Raw genomic sequence first — 21,639 nt, 5'->3', positions numbered from 1 at the left:
ATGATGTCTTCCTTACCTTTGTGCCAAATTTCTTAATTTTGAATTTACTTTTTCATATTTACATAATTTAGGCAAACACTCTTCATTAATAAAAGCAAAACTTTCCAGATAAATGCATTAATGGCTTATTTTCTGTAGTATAACCCTGACTTGAACTGTTATTTTCATTTTGGCATATGAAATTAAGAAATGAGAAATACTAACAATAATAGGTAACAGCAAAGTGGCAGTTACTAGGTGCAAGGCACTGTTTTATTTTTTTCACATATTATTTTATTTAGTCATAAAACAGAATGGGGGCGGTGGGTATTATAATTCCCATTTCACAGGTGAATAAACTGAGTCACAAAATAACTTGTTGACGGATGCATTTGGTGAAAGGTGAAGCCGTGATGGGAAACCCTGGAATCTGACCCCAGGGTCACTCCTCTTAAGCTCTTTGCACAGAAGGTACAAATGCTGCACTTACAGAGGAAGAATGTAGAGAAATTACAGTGGCTACTGACGGCGCGCTCCCCGCCTGCTGTTTGTCTGCTGTCCACCCTCTCGTGGCTGGAGCCTGGGCATGGACAACAGGCCTGTCCACGCCCAGCCTGGTATCTATCTCTGTCTTGTGGGAAAGTTCTGCCACGTTCAAGGTGTGGTGCACCCAGCATAGGAGCATCTGCCAGTGGAGCCCATGCCTCAGACCAGACACATCCGGGGCTGCCCCTGTGATTGGCCACACATACCTGTGCTTTTCATCTGCCAGACAACTTCTGGTTTCCACCACACTTTCAACAATCTCCAGCAACTCATATTCAAATTATGCACAGCACTTGAGTATATCAGTTGGGCATCCTAAGTTCCCCCCTTAGTCAGTAGCACTGGTTCATGACGAAAGATCCAACCCACCAGGGACAACCAGCACAGCTACCACTTGCCATTCCAGGTTGCCCTTGCCTTGCAAGTACTTGAAAATACAACCCCAGGCTCCAGAAGGCTAACTCTACAGGAAATGAAACAGCACGTAAAACACTGACCGGCTTGAATTCGTTTGCCTCCTTAAATAGGCTGTGGATTGATCAAACCTTGAGTTACGTTACAGAGACAGCACTGCTCATATGTAAGAGGGGAACCCATGTCTCCAGGATGACCTGGAACCAAGAATCTTCAGTCTGCGGAACTCAAAGAATAGAAATGTTGCCATCAGAGCCCTTTATGAATCAAGGCATCCTTCAATGAGGAAAACCAGGCTCCCGGCACAAGGAGCTGACACCAACTGATTAGCAAGTCAGCTTCCAAGTTTGAAATTCCCTGAACCCCTTAAATTATGCTCTGATTCCTGGACCAGGGAGACGGATTTGAGCCGTGCCTCCTGTCTCCTTGCTGGTGGACCTCACAATAACGCACTTGTTTTCCTCAAAAGCCGGGGCCATTGTGTTGGCTCCTATATGTGTCCAGCAGCCAGCCCTTGCTCGGTAACAATTTTCAGTGACCACGAAGGGACCCATGTCTTGTGACCACCTGTCCGTGGCTCTGCAGCCCGCGGGGTGTGTGGGCCTTCACCACTGATCCTGAGTGGCCACCTAGACTGCCCGTGTCCGGAGGGTGGGGTTTCAGTTTCTTGCTTTCCCACCATGGGACTCCAGGCTCCTCAGGCTACTTTCACCTTTGACAAAAGAAAGTGCTCCTGGATCAGAAGTCTTTTGGGTGAGTAACCTTGTTAAAACACGCGTGTGCCTAAACTGTCTAAAACCCTCATCGGGATCATGCATTAGAGTCCCACCTGGGCGGAAATATAAAAGGTCCTCAAAAGTTCAGGTTAGGGATTTCCCTGGTGGTGCAGTGGTTAAGAATCCACCTGCCAATGCAGGGGACACGGGTTCGAGCCCTGGTCCGGGAAGATCCCACATGCCGAGGAGCAGCTAAGCCCTTGCACCACAACTACTGAAGCCTGGGAGCCTAGAGTCCCTGCTCCGCAACAAGAGAAGCCACCACAATGAGAAGCCCGCGCACCGCAACGAAGAGTAGCCCCGCTCACTGCAACTAGAGAAAGCCCCGCGCGCAGCAACAAAGACCCAATGCAGACAAAAATAAATAAATAAATTTATTTTAAAAATTAAAAAAAAAAAAAGTTCAGGTTAGACATAAATCGCAGCAGTATCTTTTTTGATCCACCTCTTAGAGTAATGAAAATAAAAACAAAAATAAACAAATGGGACCTAATTGAACTTAAAAGCTTTTGCACAGCAAAGGAAACCATAAACAAAACGAAAAGACAACCCACAGAATGGGAGAAAATATTTCCAAATGAAGCAACCACCAAGGAATTAATCTCCAAAATATAAAAACAGCTCATGGAGCTCTATGTCAAAAAAACAACCCAGTCAAAAGATGGGCAGAAGATCTAAATAGATATTTCTCCAAAGAAGACATACAGATGTCCAAAAAGCACATGAAAAGATGCTCGACATCACTAATGATCAGAGAAATGCAAATCAAAACTACAGTGAGGTATCACCTCACAGCGGTTAGAATGGCAATCATCAAAAAGTCTACAAACAATAAATGCTGGAGAGGGTGTGGAGAAAAGGAAACCCTCTTGCACTGTTGGTGGGAATGTAAACTGATACAGCCACTATGGAGAACAGTGTGGAGGTTCCTTAAAAAACTAAAAATAGAACTGCCATATGACTCAGCAATCCCACTCCTGGGCATATACCCAGAGAAAACCATAATTCAAAAAGATACTTGCACCTCAATGTTCACTACAGCACTATTCACAATAGCCAAGACATGGAAGCAAGCTAAATGTCCATCGACAGAGGAATGGATAAAGAAGACGTGGTACATATATACAATGGAATTGTATATATTACTCAACCATAAAAAGAACGAAATAATGCAGCAACACCGATTTCCAGCAACATGGATAGACCTAGAGATTATTATACTAAGTGGAATAACTCAGACAGAGAAAGACAAATATCATATGATATCACTCATATGTGGAATCTAATTTTAAAAAATGATACAAATGAACTTATTTACAAAACAGAAATAAACTCACCGATTTCAAAAACAAATTTATGGTTACCAAAGGGGACATGTGGGTGGGGGAGGGATAAATTAGGAGCTTGGGACTGACATATACAAGCTACTATATATAGAATAGATAACCAACAAGGACCTACTGTATAGCACAGGGAGCTCTACTCAGTATTCTGTAATAACCTAGATGGGAAAAGTATCTGATAAAGAATCAATATATGTATATGTATAACCGAATCACTTTGCTGTACACTTGAAACTAACACAGCATTGTAAATCAACTATATTCCAATAGAATTTTTAAAAAGTAGTTCAGGTTAAAGTCCTGAACCCTGGGTTAAAGTCCCAGAGTCTTGGATTTCTTTGTCTGTCCAGGTTGGTCTAAGTCTGTTGAATTTGTTAGGATTGGCCAATAGGGGGAGGCCTTTGGATGACTGTAGCAGAACTTTATTAAACCTGATTTAAGGAAGGTCCCCGACTCAGGAGATAGAAGACATTGCTCCCCGGCTGGAAACCCTGCCTCATGGAAGTGTCGGGGGTTTTCCCCCATGATGTGCAGTGGCTTCACAGGAGCCCACCCCAGAAGAACATACCCCGCGCCTGGGTTAAAGGCATTTCCACCCAAAACACCTCCTTGGTGTCATTTTGCTCTGGTCATCCTGAGAGAAACCTTTCAAATGAGGAACATTAATTGTATACCTGACTGTAGTCCCTTGGGATGTATTCTTCAAAACTGGTCAATGTTTAGCTACGAGCCGATGGAAAAGAAGAAAATGATTTTCTCTGTAACACTGCCTGGCCCCAGTATCAGCTGGAATCAGGGGAAAATGGCCAGAGAATGGGTCTTTGAACTACGATACTATCTTATAGTTCGATTTGTTTTGTTAGAGAGAGGAAAACCGGGATGAAATCCCATTGCACAGTCATTTATGTCTTTATATCAGAATAAGAATTTGCAGAAGAGATGTAAAATTGTGGTTCAGAGGGAAGAACCTCAGAAAAAGCCTGTTTCAATTGAGTCAAAGCCTGACCATGATCTTGACCTACTACCTCCAGTCCCTCCTCCGTCAGCCCCTCTTGTGGTTTCCCTGTCTTATGAAGGGGGTCTTCCTGTAGTCAGTGCAAAGGGTCCTACCAGCCCTCCTAAGGCTGCTGGTCCGGCTCTGTACTGCCCATACCAGATGGTCACAAAGGAACACTCTTTCCTCCCCATACCCACCAGGGTATTCAGTTTGGCCCAGGGAACACTCTACCTCAGGCAGGGCATTTCCGTTAAGACAGGTCCCAGCAGGCTTAGATGACCAAGGCCAACCCAGGGGATCCTCCCGTATCAGCCTTGGATTTATACCACTGGAGAAACAATAAGCCATCTTACTGAGATGATCCTCAGAAAATGGGGAGTCTCCTTACATCCGTTTTGCTACTCACCACCCTCGCTGGGCTGACAGACAGGCCCTGGTGCCTCCCCTGCTGCGGAAGAGCGCAGGACGGTATCAGAGAAGGCCGCCAGGAAGCTGGACGCTTCCCTGACTCACGACCAAAGCGTCCAGTCAGGACTCGGGCGGCCCAGGCCACACCTGGAGCTGAACCAGGACGATGGGACCCCAAAGGCCCAAGGGGACTGAGCAAGCCTGAATCATCATAAGGAATGTTCAATAACCAGACTTCAACAGGAGCCCCCAAACAACAGAGCTTGAAGAAGATCCAGGAAGTACAGCAAGGACCCCAGGAGAACCCATCCACCTTCCTTGAGGGGGTTTTTGAGGCTTACAGATGATATACTGATAGGGATCTGGAACACCCAGCTGTAACTGCTCAAATGCCCTGTTCCCTTTTTGGGAACATTAAATGCACTCCCACATCAAGCCTCTGCCCCACAAGCTGCCCCATCATGATCGGGAGACCAAGCCTCCCCCAGAAGCCCCTGGAGAAATTCCGCAAAAAGTAAGAGTGGATGTTTGGGCTGATGCGAGGCCAGGAAGAGACAAGACGGCTTACCTAGTAGTAGTAAAACTCCGTCCAGAGGCCAAGGCTCCAAATGTAAAGCAATAGGCATTTAAAGAGGCATTTGAAAGAAGGTATAAAGCCTCTGACGACCACCTTTCTTAAATGCCAATTATTCTGACCTTGTCAATCCTTATATAGCACTCCCATCCTGTCAGTTCAAAAACCCGGGACCAGCGATGACTTTTACACAGGATTTGAGGGCTGTTAACCAAACTGTAGAGGATATACATCTGGTGATGCCAAATCTTTACACTTTACTTACAACTTTATCCGGAGACTTTTGCTGGTTTTACAGTTCTGGAGTTAAAAGATGCCTTTTACTGCATACCCCTAAGTCCTGAGACCCAGGGGTTTGCCTTTGAATGGGACGATCCAGAGTCTGACGTAAAACAACGATACTGCTGGATGGGACTCCCACAAGGATTGAAGCAGGACCCCACCATCTTCCGGGAAGCCTTAGCCACGGACTGAAGGGATCTCCAATTAAATGAGGGAGTCTTACTCCAATATGTGGATGGTATACTAACGGCTCGTAGAACTAAGGAAGCGTTAAGACCAAAATACTGCAAGGGAAAAGCACAGATTTCTCAACCAACTCTAAGATATTTAGGATTTGAGGTATCAAAAGGACAAAGAAACGTATTGCCAGATGGAAGAGAAGCATTAGTTATGGTGACTGTAGCCACCACCAGAAGGCATTCTTGAGGATTCTTAGGAATTGCTGGGTTTTGTCGTATTTGGATTCCTAACTTTGAACTCTGAGACAATATGAGGCTCTTAAAGGAAATGACAATAAGCCATTAAGCTGGACTCCGAGATGCCATAATGAGTTCCACACCATCAAGGAGAAGCTTTTCACAGCCCAGCACTTGGTCGCCCAGGCATTTTGTGTCTGAAAGACAGGGCATGAGTCTTGGAATGCTAACTCAATGTTTAGGTACATCCAGAAGGCCAGTAGTTTACTTTTCTTGAGTCCAACGATCAGGCGTGTACGTCAAGTATGGCCAGTTTGCCTCTGGGCTGTGGCTGCAACCTATGACCTTTCACAGGAGGCTGAAAAATGTACCCTGAGCCAGCCTGCCACTGTGCATGCCCCGCGCAGTGTGCTACCTTGACTTGAACGAAGCAGCGGATGCAGGCTTACTTCGGGGAGGCTGGGCAAATACCAGGCCTCACCACTTGGCACCCCAAATGTCACATTACAGGTGGTCTCCACTCTAAACCCAGCCGCTCTGCTCCCCAGGACGACAGGAGAGCCTGCTCACGACTGTATACAAATAATTGAGTACAACCTGAGTGATCAGCCTTTAGAAAATCTGGAAATGGAAATATTCACGGACGCGAGCAGCTGCACGGACGAGGTGGGGCTTGGAGAGGCCGGGTGTACAGCTGTAACTCATCAGGAAGCCCTAGAAGCAGAAGCCCCCGTCCAGGTCCGTCTGCCCAGAAGGCCGAGCTCACAGCCCGCACAGACCCCTGAGCCTTGGCGCTAAGGAGAAGGTGACTATCTATACCGATTCCAAGTTTGCCTTCTCTGTCCTACATGCACACGGGGCCACCTGGAGGGACTGGTCTACTGACATCAGGAGGAAAGACATTCAACATGCAGAGGCGACACCAGCCTCATTAGATGCTGTTTTATATATGTATATATATGTATACACACATATTTATATGTATAGATGCTGGAATAAGTAGCCATAGGACATTGCCTGGGCCACCCAAAGACTGATCGTTATATAACTAACGGAAATTAGGCTGATCAGACAGCAAAACAGGCAGCCAGAACCAAAAACCCAGGTCCTAAGGCTTCAGCACTCATTCCAAGTGTGGACCTGTCCCTGTTTAAGCCTCAGATCTGGAAATGGATCTTGAGAGAGCAGACGCATGGGGATTTCATGCTGACTCCCGAGACTTAGATGGTGATCGGGACCAAACAACCACAGAGGCTGGATTTATAATGAGCTTATACATGAGCACGTGATGCAAGGAACTATTACTCACCTACACCAAGGTACCCATGATGGGAGGGCTGCACAAGTTTATTGTTGGTCTATAAATGCAAACGACCATCCAAAAGGTAATACAAAATTGCCTGATCTGCACTGGAAACAATCCTAAAACTGGGCCACCCCTGACGATAAAAGGGGTGCAAACCCAAGGGACAGAACCAGGGGATGATTGGTAAACAGACTTTACTGCTAGGCTAGGAATCAGGGAACACTGTAGATATTTGCTGGTGTTGGTGACGCCCCTGCACAGAATGGGGCAAAGCTTCTCCACGCAGGACAGAGAATGCTTCCTAGGTAACAAAGCCCTTCCTCAAAGAAATGATCCCTCGTTTTGGGTCGCATCTTTCAATTCAAAGTGACAACAGAGGAGCTTTCATAGCCAAGGTGACTCAAAGGTGTCTGGGGCCCTTGGAACACGATGGAATTTCATGCTTCCTGGAGACCTCAGTCTGCAGGGAGGACTGAAACGATGAATCATTCCTTCAAAGAGACAGTCACCAAAAGAGGCCAAGAAACCAACGTGACTTGGGATAAGGTCTTACCAGCTGCCCTGCTGAGGGTCAGAGTGGCCCCTAGAAGCAAGCTCCAATTGCGCCCTTATGCGATGTTCTCTGGGAGACCTTCCTTAAGGTCTCATGCGGTAACAGAATTAGATTTGATAAAATGTGTACAGTCTCTCAGTGGTGTCGTATCTCCTATACATGAAAAGCATCAAGTCCGTTACTGTTTCCCACGGACGTCCCCCCGCACTGCACAAGCCCAGGGACTGGGTCCTCCTTGAACCTGGACAAACCAACAGACAGCCTGAGGGCCAGTGAAGCCCGTGTGGAACGGCTCCTACGACGTCCTTCTGGTTACACATCCTCCAGTAAAGCTAAAAAGAGTCAAGCCTTGGGTCTCCTACTCCCAGAAACCTTAAATCACTTTTCAGAAGGGAACAGAACAGCTAAGACTCCACCTGGCTGTGACGAGAAGACAACGATATCTCGACAGTAGCCCTTTTCTGCCCGAGAGTCTGGACCAAGCCTACATAAATCCAAATTCAATCACTAAAATGTTAAAAATAACATGTTTTCACGGATTCCCAAAGTCGCAGTTCTGCGTATCTTAGGGCTAAACCCTCTTTACTCATCAAATTTGTCCTCGTCCATCTTGTATATTTAAAAAGCCCTCTCCCCCACTCGCAGGATGACTGCCCAAGACTTCAGAGTTCAAGGTGGGACTCAGGAATGCTGACAAATAAGTGCAAAACAATTTCATTCCTCTTATAAAGATCCACGCCCCTCATCAGCCGAAAGCAGCTAGCCGGGTCCTCGCCCCTACTTCCCTCCAGACTGAGGAACGCACAGAGGAGACGCAGGGAAAACATCGCCCAGCTTAAACTCGTTTGCCTCCTTAAGTACGTTCATTGCGCAAACCTGAAGTTATTTTACAGAGACAGCCCTGCGCATGTGCAAGACGGGAACGGGCGTCTCCAGGATGACCCCAACAGCACGAGGAGCTTTCTTGGACTGATTAGCAAGGCAGCTTCCAAGCCTGAAATTCCCTAAACCCTTAAGCTCCGCCCTGATCCCTGGGTCGGGAGATGGATTTGAGCCGGGCCTCCTGTCTCCTTGCTGGTCGACCTCACAATGAAGCTTTTTCTTTTCACAAAGGCCGGGGCCACCCATCTTAGTTTAGGCATGCGGGATCTAGTTCCCCCACCAGGGATCCAAGCGGGTGCCCTGCATTGGGAGCACGGAGGTTTACCCACTGGACCACCAGGGAAGTCCGCATGCAGCAACTAAGACCCAGCACAGCCTGAAAGAGTAAATAAATTAAAAAAAAAAAAAAAAAAGCCAGGGCCATAATATTGGCTTCTATGCGCTTCCGGGAGCCAGCCCTTGCTAGGTAACAGAAATCTCTTCTTTCACGTTAAAGTAAAACCAAAAGTCCACGCGCATCATCTCATAGCATCTCCACAACCAAAGAGTCGTACCTGACCCGAGGAGGTGGGTTCCCGGCGACTCTGCACTCGAGGTACACCCGACTTCCTTCTGCCACCTCTCGGCTCCGCAGCTTCTGGATGAACCGGGGAGCGGCCAGCAGGTGGCGGGCGGCCGGGGGAGAGGGGCTTCGGCTGGGCTGGACCGCGTCCCGGGCCGCCGCGGGGTGATGCCCGGGCTCGGGCTCGGGCCCGGCTTCCACCTCCCGCTGGTCCCCGGTGGGGCTCCGGCTGGCCGAGGCGCTCGTCGGGGCTGACAGCTGGTTCTTAGGGGACAGGTACCCGCTGTCCGGGGACGAGGACTCCCCGTTGGGGTTCCTGGTTCTCGGCTTGGAGGTTTCTCTGAAGATGGCCGTCAGCTCCTCGATGAGGGTGGCCGCCTTTTTGCACAGCGGGCTCTGGGGCCCGGCCCTGCCCCCGTGCGCGGCTCTGGGCTTGGCACTGGCACCGGGGGCTTTGGCACCGTGTTGCCCTGCCCTGCGGAGACTCCGGATGTAGCTGGGCCGGGCCAGCAGGGGCGAGACGCCGGGCTTCCTCCTGGGCGCAGGCGAGGAGATGCGCTCGGCTGGCTCTGCTGGCAGCGGCGGGACAGGTGCAGGCCTGTGGGCGCCAGGCGTCCCCGGGGATGCGTGCTCACCCGGCCTGGCCTCCTGAGGGGGAGGCGACCCCCAGAGGCTCCCAGGAGAGAGGCTGAAAATCTGTGAGTCCTCCCTTTCCGAGTCGCAGTCTTCTGTCTCTGAGTTGGCTATGGCTCTGCGGGCCAGGTCCAGACTCTTGTTTATCTCCTCCTGGCTGAGGAAGGCCGACAGCCCGGGCAAGAAGTCTGCGTTCTCACCATCTTCCGCCACGTCCGACAGGGAGTCGTAGAAGGAGTCTCGGGAGGACGTGTCGGACATAGTCGAGAGGCGCTCATGCACTCTGTCTGCTCTGGACGGGAAGGCAGGGGCCTGGAAACCAGCTCTGAAGGACAAGAGACACAACTATGGTTAGTAGGAGTGACTGGGGTGTGTGTGTGTGTGTGTGTGTGTGTGTGTGTGTGTTTGTGTGTGATCACAATACTGCTCATCCACAAGTTGGGAGAAACAGTAAGGCAAAGATATGCTTTTCAAGTCATTTTCCCCTATAAATTGGAAGAAACGTCAAGCATACTTGTGTTTATCATTTTAATTTGGTATTTGCCCTGTGAGTGAATACTAATCATCTCACTAAGCATCATTACGTAACTCAGGAGGGCCACGCCTGCCGTGGGTGCTGTGAGTGGACCAGGACCTCTGCCTCTTGGGCCCCCTTCCCTCCCTCCTCACCCCTCCTTACAGCTCTAATTTCATTGATGTTATGAGAACAGGAGTTTGTTGATATTTTAAGCAAATCTGACTCTGCTTATGTCACCCTAAACCACGAAATGCATTTTGATTCCAATTTTCATTGGTTTTTTTTTTTTTAATTTTTATTTACTTATTTATTTATTTATGGCTGTGTTGGGTCTTCGTTTCTGTGCGAGGGCTTTCTCTAGTTGCGGCAAGCGGGGGCCACTCTTCATCGCGGTGCGCGGGCCTCTCACTATCGCGGCCTCTCTTGTTGGGAGCACAGGCTCCAGACGCGCAGGCTCAGTAATTGTGGCTCACGGGCCTACCTGCTCCACGGCATGTGGGATCTTCCCAGACCAGGGCTCGAACCCGTGTCCCCTGCATTGGCAGGCAGATTCTCAACCACTGCGCCACCAGGGAAGCCCTTTCATTGGTTTTTAGTTTTCAGTGAAATTTTTGAAACTTGTTCTTTTCCTGGTGTCCAGACATGTGTATTCACATTCATTCATTCACTAGTTAAATCAAGGCAGAGTTGAAATCGCTTACTGAATTTCAGGTGCAGAGGGACAGCTGCGCTCTAGACCAGGGGTTGGCAAACTTCCCCACAAATGGGCGGATAACCCCAGACCACTCAGCATGAGGGGGCATTGTGCCGACAGCGCTCTGCAGATTATTTCACTTAAAACCCTCACAACTGGCGGCCCCAGTTTAGAAAGGGGAAAACTGAGCCAGAGGATGTGAGAACAAGAGCCCAGACGACGAGCCCAGAGCCCACGCTTTCGCCATATGCTTCCCTACCATCGTATGTATCGTTTCACAGCCGAGGTCCCAGCAATGGATCCGACTAAGAAAACGTGGGTCAGAAATCAGAGTTCTGCTATTAAGGATATTTAGTGCAAAGTGAAAATAACATGATAGATTTTAAAACCTCACAAAAAGCACTGTCCAAGGAAGCTAGAGAGCACACTTCTGAATGGTGAAACAACTTTAAATTTTTTTTTTTTTAAATAGGGAGTGTTTGCCGGAGGCAGATTAAATCACCTGTTTATTAATTTATATTTTGGTTTTAAAGAGGCACCATCTGACAAGATCCAGTTGTCCAGATTAGGTGTAGCTTAGAAACCACTTGCACAGTGAAGAAGAAAACAATAGCAGGAAGGCATATATGGTCCGGGTTTAATCTGCAACCCCGACATTGCCGCTAGAACATGCACGTGGGCTCGGGAAAGCGCTCATAACATGTATGAAAGGGGAAGTTTCCACGTGGCCCAAACTCACCAGAAAATTATGCTTCAGAGATTTCCGTGTTATTCAACCTTCGCATTAAAAGGTCGTAATCAAAGAGATACAACTGCAAACATTTCCGTTATTGCCCTGAGATTTCATGTGTTATTTCACACAGCGCTTCTGGCAATTCCGTGCTGGTGAGATCCATACAGAAAATGCAACACACCGGCAGCGGCGCAGAGCTAATGGAGCGCCCGGGGCCTCCTGGCGGCAGACGTCCCGTGGCTCCCACGCGCCCCCGGCCCCGCCCGCCGCCGCCATGGCCGGGTCGCCGGCGCCCAGCTCGCAGGAGGCGCTTCTGCTGGAGCTCAAGGGGCTGCAGCAGGAGCCGGTGGAGGGCGTCCCGCTGAGCCCTGTGGACGAGGGCCGCCTGTCTACCTGGGCGGTGGCCATCTTCGGCCGCGACACCTACCACGAGGGCGGCTACTTCAAGGCGCCTCGAGAGCCCCATCGACGACCGCCGGCCTGTTAGTCCCGGACCAAGATATGGCACCCCGACATCTATCGGACTGGGGACGTGTGCATCTCCGTCCTCCGCCCACCCCGGTCCGTGACGCCCTCAGAGCGGCGGAGCCCCGCCCAGAACGTCAGGGCGCTGCTGCAGAACGTCAGGGCGCTGCTGCAGAACGTCAGGGCGCTGCTGCAGAACGTCAGGACGCTGCCCTTGAGCGCCGTCTCCCTCCGCCACGGACCCTACGCCTCTCCCCGCCCACGGGGGCGCCTCCGTGACGCACGGCAAGCGGGAAGAGAGCAAAGGTTAGGACCGCGAGAACACGGACAGCATCCGGAAGCAGGTCCCGGGGACCACGGTGCACGCGGAGCGGGGCGGCATGCAGGTGGCCACCACGCCTGCCGGGTCCTGCGTGAAGACCAGGACCCCGGCGCCCACAGGGACGCAGAGCTTTTCCACGAGGACGGCGAGGCCGAGGCCGACCGCTGCTTCTGGGACGACTCGCAGGACTCGGGTACCCAGGAGCCCTGACACCGCATCTTACCTCAGCCACCTGCCTGTCTGCCGCCACCACCACCTCCGGGCGCCCCGCGGGGTCCCCCAGCCCATGTCTCCTCCGCCTCCGCCTCCAGGGAGGCCGCCGCCCTCGAGGCCCTGGGCCCCGCGTGGGCCGCAGCCAGAGACTCGGAGTCCCGCCTCGCGAGTGGACGGGTTGACTCGGGGTCATCTCTCCTCTCTACTTTGGTTTGTTTGGAATCTAAATAAAGCGACTTTATGAGAAAAAGAAAAGAAAATGCAACACACTAAAAAAGAACTAATGTGTAAAAAGGAGTAAAGAGGGGGTGAGGTCAGTGTCCACTTGTGCAAGCAGGGTTGACGATTGGAAAGTGTGAGGCATAAGGTGTGCTCCCACGTCTATAAATCTTTGCCCCCTGCCTCTGTCCTCTTTTCTGAAGGAAGTCGAATTGCCTGGAAGTTCCCTCTTCTCCTCTGCATCTCCTTCATCGCTTCCTTGTTAGTTTGGTTTAGTTGTTTCCCCTAAAACTCCCGTAAGCTGCAACTATTTTCTGTTTTCTTTGGATTCCTGCGGGTCTAGCTTCTTCATGTGGAGAAATGGCCCTTCCCAGTTTAGTCACTCTTCCTTTACCAGAATGATAAATTGACCATGAATTCCACTTACTATGCGCAAGGGAAGCTTCCAGGAGGGCGAAGATGAGCGAGGCATGGTCTCTTCTGTAACCATCTTACAACCCAGGAGGAGGGATTAGGCAAGAGTCAAGAATGACCCAAAGACAAGGAGGAACATGACGATTCCTGTTAAAATAGGAGATCGGATGGTGAGAGAAATCACACGAATTTGGCGGTGCCATTCCTTTGCTGCTTTTTTTGCCAGTGGTCCCCCAGCTAATAAGAGAAGGTCCAAACGGGGCAGGCAGGTTACCTGTGCGCCCCTGGACGGTCAGCGAGATGTGAAGCCTCAGGCCTCGTCCCCCACGATTACTCTGACAGGCGCTGCGCCCACGCCCAGCCGTCTGCTTCCCGCTCTGAATATCGTCTTCTTTCACGCCCCTGAGCTTTGCACACGTGGTTTCTTTCGCCTTTCCCGTCTGTTTTGTTTTTCCAACTCCAGCTCATCCTTGAAAACTACTTAATTTCACTTCTTGGTGGTACTTTCTATGATCCTCCAGTCAATACAATTCACTCCTTCTTTGAACATGACACTCTGCAGGTATTTTGTTGTAACATTCATTTTATTGAACTCTAAGGATTAGTTAAGAACCCTGTGAAGGCCAGGAAAGCAGGTGTTGACTGACAGCCTCTCTGTGCTGGACGTCTGGCAGTGTCTGGGTCACGATCGTGGCAGGTGAAGGAGAAAACCACACCTAGCGTTTGAACCAGTTTTGAGCCCTGGGTGGGAACTGACAGGAGAGGGATCCACACATCCACAGCAGACACAGGACACCCTGCAGGTATTTTGTCCCCTCCTGTCCCGGAGGCCCCTCCTGTCCCCTCCACCCACTCTCAGCCCCAGGCCCCGTGGCACCTCCCTGGGACAGGCTCTCTTCGGTGACAAATCGTTCTGCTCTTTGCCCGGCTTTGTCACCTGTCTTTTCAGTGGTCACTCATCGCCGGGGCTCTGCTTTCTGAGAAGAACTTGATAAAGTTATCAGTGCTGCATGTTCATAGCTGTTAATGAATACACATAAAATACACGTTACATGTTCTTGTACCAGTACAAAATGGTGGTAGTTCTGACGCCACGTTAAAAAAAAAAGTAGACAGTGATTCGTATGGTTTTCATTACCCTCAAAGAAAGTTTGTCATGAAAAAATTCAGAACCAGAAAGACATTTGTTTTCTGGCATCCCTGCTATTAGACGTCGGGAATTCTCTAAATGTTGACACTCTTCGACGCGTGGATACCGGCGAGCTCAGGGTTAAATTCTGAGTCATAGAAATATTGGGTTGGCCCAAAAGTTCATTCAGGTTTTTCTGTAACCAACTTTTTGGCCAACCCAATACAAATCATGTTTCTGGCTTATGTTCTCTGCTGTCTTATTCATCAGCATGGATTCGTTGAGTGCCGGCTATGCGCTAGGCGCCTCTTCTGCAGGCTGGGGACACAGCCGTGAGGAAGATGGGCTTCTCTGCCCTAAGAAGCTGCCATTTTAACAGGAAAAAAGACAAAAGTAGGAAACCAAGGAAATGTCAGGTTCTGATTCTCTTATACTTGGTTTGGTCTCAAATCTTTTGTTAGTTGATTTTGGGAAACTGTACTGTGATTTATCCCTCAGATCATCTTTCAGAGTTGTTAGGGTACAAGTGGGATGGGACGGGATGGACGGATGCTTGCGGGCTCCCATCGGTGTCCGTAGACCGTAGCAGTTCTGGACAGCTCACTGTGGGTGTGAGGGGCTGACGGTAACAGCAGGACACTTCAGGCCGGCGGTGCCTCAGACTCGGGGACTGTGCAGTGAAGGAGCTGCGGGCGCCCTGGGGGTTCTCTGAAGGCAGACCCCTCCATCAGGTGATGATGCCAAACCCTCAGGCGTTAGCAAACGTGTAATAAAGCACAGGCTTGGGAGGGTCTGCAAATACTGGGAGGCATTATGGCTGCCCGTCCACCTTGACCTTCAGCAGACCTATCAGCGTCTGGCGTATCCCAAGGAAATTTTGCTATAAGATGTCAGCTCCCATGGTCACCTACGTCGTTACATCCCTGTGCATATTTCATCCATTCTCAAGGAATTTTATGCCATTTAGTTGATAGATTATTTCTCATTGTTAATTTTACGGTTCTCAACTTCTCCCTAGGTTCACATTATCTGAATTCTGTTGGACCCATATTCCACTATGAAATATAGAGCGTGTAAGTTTTCACTGAACATTTAATATTTCATATATCACACATTCTGACATAAGCAATTTTATCATCTTAAATTGTCTTGGCATTATGATCTTGGTATTTGGGAAGACATTTATTTTTGAGCTCCTGAATATGTAATAGACATATAAAGCTATATGATTCACATACGTATATGAATATACAAATAATAGAAAAAAATAGACAAATTTTTAAATTATGAATAACATTTGTTTTGAGAGTTGCTGGCTTTGGAGGATAATTATCTGAAAACAAGATCTGTGCTATCCAGGACAACCTTCTATTTTGTTGGTCAGAAAATACTTGTGGGACACCCCCTGCACCGTCCCCAGTGGCAAGGAACATAGGCTGTTGAAATGTAAAAAAAACTCCCCGACTTGAGAGGAGGTTGGGGAAGACAAGGCACCTCATGAGAAGCATCAGAGTCTAGGAGGAAGAATAATCCAGTTACAAACAACAAAAGCTTGATTTCCAAGTTTTGAGCTGCAGGCTTTCCTATAAAGATGATCCAACTTGCAATGGTTGGACTAATCAACTTTACGATGCTGTGAAAGCGATAGGCCTTCGGTAGAATCCGTACTTGGAATTTTGAGCTTTTATCTTTTCCCAGGCCAGTGATGTGCAGTCTGATCCCCTCTCGAGATGCTGGGCAGCGGCCGCAGTGCCCAGCCAGCTCCGCGATCACGAGGGTAAACAACTGACGTACTTACAACCCTCTGGACCCAGACAACCACTCTGCTTTTCACTGTCACTACGGTATTCAATCAATTACATGGAATATTCAACATTTTACTAGAAAACAGGCTTTGTGTTAGATGATTTCACCCAACTGCAGGCTGATGGAAGTTTTCTGGGCACCTTGAAGGTGAGACAGGCTGGGACCTGGGACCCTTTGCTGCAGGGCTTGCACCTGGACACATCTCTCCTCAAGCAATAAAATACAAGGAAACTGTAAGGGACTAAAAATAACTGTGTGCATGCGCAGCTGGGGCAAATTCTGGACAAAAGATACAAAACGACCAAAAAACCCAACTGCCACTTCTGAAGAGCCCGGAGCAAAAGCAGGGTGTCGGGAGCAAAAGCAGGGTACTGCACATGCCCCCTGCACACACCACCCCCAAAGGGATGGGCAAAACACCTAAGCCACCCCTCCTGCCGACCCCTGGACACACTCCTACCCTCACCCCATATAAGGAACCATCCTGCCCCGCCATCAGCGAGCGAGCAAGGGCACCTGTTTCTTGTTTCGCTTCTCCTGTTGCAGCAGGGGCCCCCATAAAGCCTTGCCTGAATTTCTCATCTGGCCTCTTATCAATTTCTATTGATTAAGGAGGCCAAGAGCCCTGGTTGGTAACAAAGGTGGGGTGGGCTAAGCTGTGACGTTTGGTAGGTGAGGTGTATTCAATGCATTTTCAACGTGTGATAGGTCTGCCAGGAGGGAACCCCATCATGAGCTCAGGAAGATCTGTAGTGAACCATTGGATCCTGAGAATAATAGATGGGGTGAACACTATTTTTCTTTTGATTATTTTGATTACCCAACCTACAGCATAAAAACATTCAATTGTTTGGCCAAAGTTGAACCAGGAAATGGTAGACGTGGTTGAAATTGGCATGGAACTGCCACGTTGTCTTTTCACAGTGGGTTTGTTATGGGTATTTACTTGAATAATTTAAACAAGGGGAGGACTTTTGCAATAGTTTATGGACTCCTTTGCAGAGACTTTGATGAGCTACTACAATTTTGAAAGGAAAAATCTTTGATGTTACAAAAAGACTGACAGGCACCAATGATCACTCAGTATCCCAAACCACATGGGCCAGGTGCTTTAGAGAGTCCAGACAGGGGTAGCAACGTTTCACTAGGCGTTTAAAATGTGTATACAGTTAGAGATAAACGCAGGAGGAAGGTTGGAAGATGGCGCGTCAAGCAATGGGTGCTGATGACGTCTGCGGTGTGTTGAGGATGGGCTGGTTAGGGGAATCTTTGGTTGCTGTTTTCACATTCTTTGGGGAAAAAAGTGGAAATTCTGAGTGATTTTAATATTGAATTTAGCATTTTGATTTCTGTTTATTTTCATATTTAAACAATTACTAAAAGTAATAAAAACTATGGGTACAAAGATTCAAGACTAAAAATATTTTAAAATAAAACCCAAACTATGAAAACCAAACTTGAAAAAGCTTTAAAACTTCCTTTTTTCCTTGTTCTGGAAGCACATGCAATTCCTAGATGAAATTTCTTCCTTCTGTTGAAATAACTTTTTAGGTCCAAGACGGAGCTGCTCCTGCCCGGGAACTGTGTCAGCAACCTGACGCTTAGGGAACTTTTGTGTCCCTATAAACGCTCTGCTTGAACAGAAACTCATGCATCCGGTCGGCCAGCCCCAAGCCAGACCAGCACTGGTTTCCTTACTTACCTCCTTCCTCCATCTCACCCCAGAAAGGTGAGTCTGCAGCCCCAGCCAATCAAGTACTTTCTATTTCTCTCTCCCTTGTTCTTTATCCTATAAAAGCTTCCTGCCTTCCTCTTCATGGTGAGGCTCTTCCAAAAGAGACTGTCCACTTCGTGAAGGGTTAAACAAAGTGTGTTTGTATCACCTAAATTGTCTTCTTTAATCATCATTTTAAAATCCTTCCTTCCTTCCTTCCTTCCTTCCTTCCTTCCTTCCTTCCTTCCTTCCTTTCTCCCTTCCTTCCTTCCTTCCTTCCCTCCCTCCCTCCTTCTCTCCCTCCCTCCTTCCCTCCCTATAGGGCTAAAGTCAAATATGAAAAATTTATTAAACCCTTTTTGATGCAAAAAGATGCACAATAATTTTATAATCTACTTCTTGATAAATACATGTGGATTCCACTCTTTCCTAATCTCTAAGTAAATTGTCATTACAGGGAGGCATGGCATATTTTTACTTCAGTTTCTAAATTCTCCCCAGATGGTATATTGTATCTCAATTGCAGAGACATAACATAATAGCTGATTTCATGCCCACAACAGCCATAGAAAGTGTTTCCAGAGAGAGGATTTGGAGTTACTGGTATCCTCTTTGTATACCACCTTTATTCACCATATTGAATCCATTCTAGATTTTACTTCCAGATCATCCACATCCACTGCCATTGTCCTTATTCTGGCCTTCATTCCCTCACCTAAATTCAAAGCCTGTTTGCCAAACTTGTGTCTGTGTTCTCTCATATGATATAACAGATCCAAGTCAGAGTCAGAGCTGCTCTGCTGTCTTTATTTCCTTTGCTGGAATTTAACCAGGACACGGCCATCGCCTCCACGCCTGAATTCCTGGCTGGAGTTCAGATAACACAATTCCCTTTGATGTATTATACACACACAGACATATTAGCAAAGTGTAGACTCTTGTCGTGGCCCTGGAGATTTCAGGTGGTATCTCTTTAAGAATGTGTCAGATTTATTTTGAAACTTGACTAATGCTACCCTCTGCATTTAAAAAAAATGAGGTAAAGAAACCAAAGTGATTGTAATTGTCCCATGTAATCCAGATCCCTATTCTATTGTAAAGTATGCTATGACCCTTTTAATCTTCAGTTTCAGCAACAAACAGCAGCTCAGACAGAGAACTGACACGGGACCCCTAATCCATATCGGACACAGGAATGCAGAAGGACAGATTTGTATTCTGGGTGTATGTAATCATATATTCACAGCATACGTATTGCTTTGATAAATCTCTTAGGCCTTGTCTACTGTTAGCAATAATTTGTCAAATAGACTCTGATTTTTAAAATCTGGATAACGGAGGTGAGCATTCAAGTTTTGTCTCTGAGGAAAAAGTATATTGGAAAGTATATCTATTCTGTAATAAGGATGTCATTTCTGCACATTCATGACTGAACGGACTTGGTCAGTGTTATATTGTCAGGCAATGGGCTCCGGATGTCGACACATTACTCATACTAGAAGGTAATTAGTATTTTTAGCAAATGTTGAAAAAGTAACATGAGCCTGAAGTCATTCTGTATCAACCTCATCTATTGGATTCAAGACAATTTCATGTGTAACTTACAGCCATGTGATATAGAATTATACTGTAAGTTTTAAATTTGACTGGACCATAGTTTCCCTTAGTAAGTTTTATCTTTTAAAAAAATATGCAAACTTTATGCATAGTTAGGATTTAAAATGTCTGCCTTTACTCTCAACTCATTAAAAAAGTTCTTTGAAAGTGTAATTAACAACTTAAAAATGTTACTAAAACCGAAAGTATATCATTTTAACCCATCGGTATTTAGCTTAAGTATAGGCAAGGTTTGAATTAGCTGCATTCTTATTTTCTATAAAACAAAACACAGACATGATCTTGACAAATGTGGGCTCCATCAGTACATTTAATCCTTTTGGAATTAATAGCCCCAATTTAGTTTTAAGATTATAATAGAAAAGGCAGCTCTCTGACAGCATTGGTAGAAATAAAACCCTGCAGGTAAATCTCACGTACTTTCTGTTTTGGGAACGACTGCAAAATTCCCATTACTTTTCCTCTCCAAATAAAAGAAAAATCAAAACATCTTCTAAACAGTGTTACATCTTCTAGCAAGCTACTATTGTATTTTTAGCTTTTAATAAAGAGCTTTAAAAACGTTGTTTTACTACTTAGTATATTAAGATATATTTTACAGACCTTTTCAATCCTTGGTTACTTTGAAGACTCCCAAAAGGTGATGGATTTCAGAGGAGCGTTTCTTCTTTTCTGGGGGAGTGAAGGTGGCCTTGTTTATTCATGACACACTGTTGGTCCGTGGTCACTTTGAGGCAGCTATGGGCTCAGACCCCATCTGTCCTCTTCCACCACTCAACTATATTTGGTAACTGAACTCATGTTTCCCCAGACGGCCCCGGCCAGGGATTCCAGAAGCCAGCTCCAAGGGCTGGGTTCTTAGAAATTAAAAGCACTTAGAGTAGAGAGAACTATATTTATGGATCTAATAAATATGGGATTTACATATGTTCCTCTACTCTCTGACCTTGTGACTGGAAATCCCCACCTGTCTTTTAAATGGATTCTTAATCAATTAAATGTTCAGTGTATGACTCTAAGGAGAAAAAGCCACACTCCTAAAGAAGGCTCTTCTAACTATAATCTTCTGCTCTGTGCATTTAACTTAGTCACATGGTAGATTATCCTAAAATATCCAGTAACTATTTAAAAATTAAGCCACCTGTCAAATTGAGTGGAGAGCCCTATTGGTCTCTCACTTCAATTTGTTAATTAAAAATTATGATATGACTTTGTGTGTGTTGAGGACATTGTCCATCGTGGGATTAAATAGACATGAACACACAGGGCCTGGATCTTCCACACATTGCAACGCCGAGCTCTCAGCCCAAGGCTTAGCACATCCTGACTATCCAGCAAATATTTGTGACGAAATACATAAATGTCGAACGAATACTGTTCAGGACAATATGAACCCTTTACGGCTGTAAAAAAAAAAATGTCTCACAACCATCTCATTACTTATTCTGTAGCATCTCGTTATAACATATTCTAATATTTTGAACTTCCAAATAACAAAACACAAAAAGTTCTTCTGTTCCAAGGTCAGGCAGCGGAGCCAAATATAAGTGGCGGAAAATAATCACGCAAAACTTCCTGGTGCAGTAAATTTGGAAATGAAGTGCCTAGTTTTCCTTCATCTGGATAATATCGTTCTAGTCGATGCAGGTTCTTACCTAAAGAAGTTTTTTCTCATGGTGGACCACTTAGGAAGGGCTCCTCTGAAACTTTACAGGCCACGCTGGTCCTTTATAATCGGTCCTTCTTGAAAATATCAATAGATACATTCGTGGGCTGTTTCACTGCTTATGGGGAGGAGAAACCCCTCTGGCTGGTAAAAAAAATGCGCTTATGTCTTCTTCTTACCAAAACCCTTAAGATAATAGTAAAAACCCAAAAGGATAAAAATTGGGAGAGAAGGCAGTAGAAGACTCCAGAAATGGACAAAATGGCTGGGAAATGGTTAATAGAAAGATGAGTGGTCTAATCAAACTGGAAAGTAAGTGGCTGGCGGAGGAGGTGCCGGTGGGAAGCAGTGATTGCCCAGAGTCACAGAAAGGCTGAAATTGGAGGCACCTGGCCTCTTCCTGAAGCTCCTTCTAACTGGCAAGTTTGGTGAGGCCAGTGCTGAGACAGGGCATTGGCT

General features: G+C 47.0%; 2 protein-coding genes across 5 annotated transcripts in view; one reads left to right on the top strand and one right to left on the bottom strand.

The window, feature by feature from the left end:
• Nucleotides 1-9,932, bottom strand: part of PALLD (palladin, cytoskeletal associated protein) — a gene marked incomplete at its 5' end in the record, with an annotated part of 365,468 nt that extends 355,536 nt beyond the window's left edge. For all 3 annotated transcript variants that reach the window (XM_082402084.1, XM_082402085.1, XM_082402086.1), the window contains one exon: nt 9,031-9,932. In XM_082402084.1, the coding sequence (XP_082258210.1) occupies nt 9,031-9,932 (902 nt within the window). The remainder of the gene's footprint in view (nt 1-9,030) is intronic.
• Nucleotides 9,885-21,639, top strand: part of LOC309633372 (uncharacterized protein) — an 84,827-nt gene continuing 73,072 nt past the window's right edge. The window contains exons 1-2 of one of the 2 annotated variants that reach the window (XM_082402166.1): nt 9,885-10,021; nt 11,746-17,471. In XM_082402166.1, coding sequence (XP_082258292.1) covers nt 10,019-10,021; nt 11,746-12,102 — 360 coding nt within the window. In that variant the 5' untranslated portion in view covers nt 9,885-10,018 and the 3' untranslated portion in view covers nt 12,103-17,471. Of the gene's footprint in view, nt 10,022-11,745; nt 17,472-17,734; nt 17,913-21,639 lie in introns of those variants that run through there. The other variant, XR_014247469.1, reaches the window with a different exon arrangement.

Source organism: Balaenoptera borealis (assembly GCF_965194805.1).
Source record: "Balaenoptera borealis genome assembly, chromosome: 8".
Classification (NCBI taxonomy): Eukaryota; Metazoa; Chordata; class Mammalia; order Artiodactyla; family Balaenopteridae; genus Balaenoptera; species Balaenoptera borealis.
Note: the sequence above shows the minus strand (reverse complement) of the source record. Positions and strands in the feature narration are given on the sequence as shown.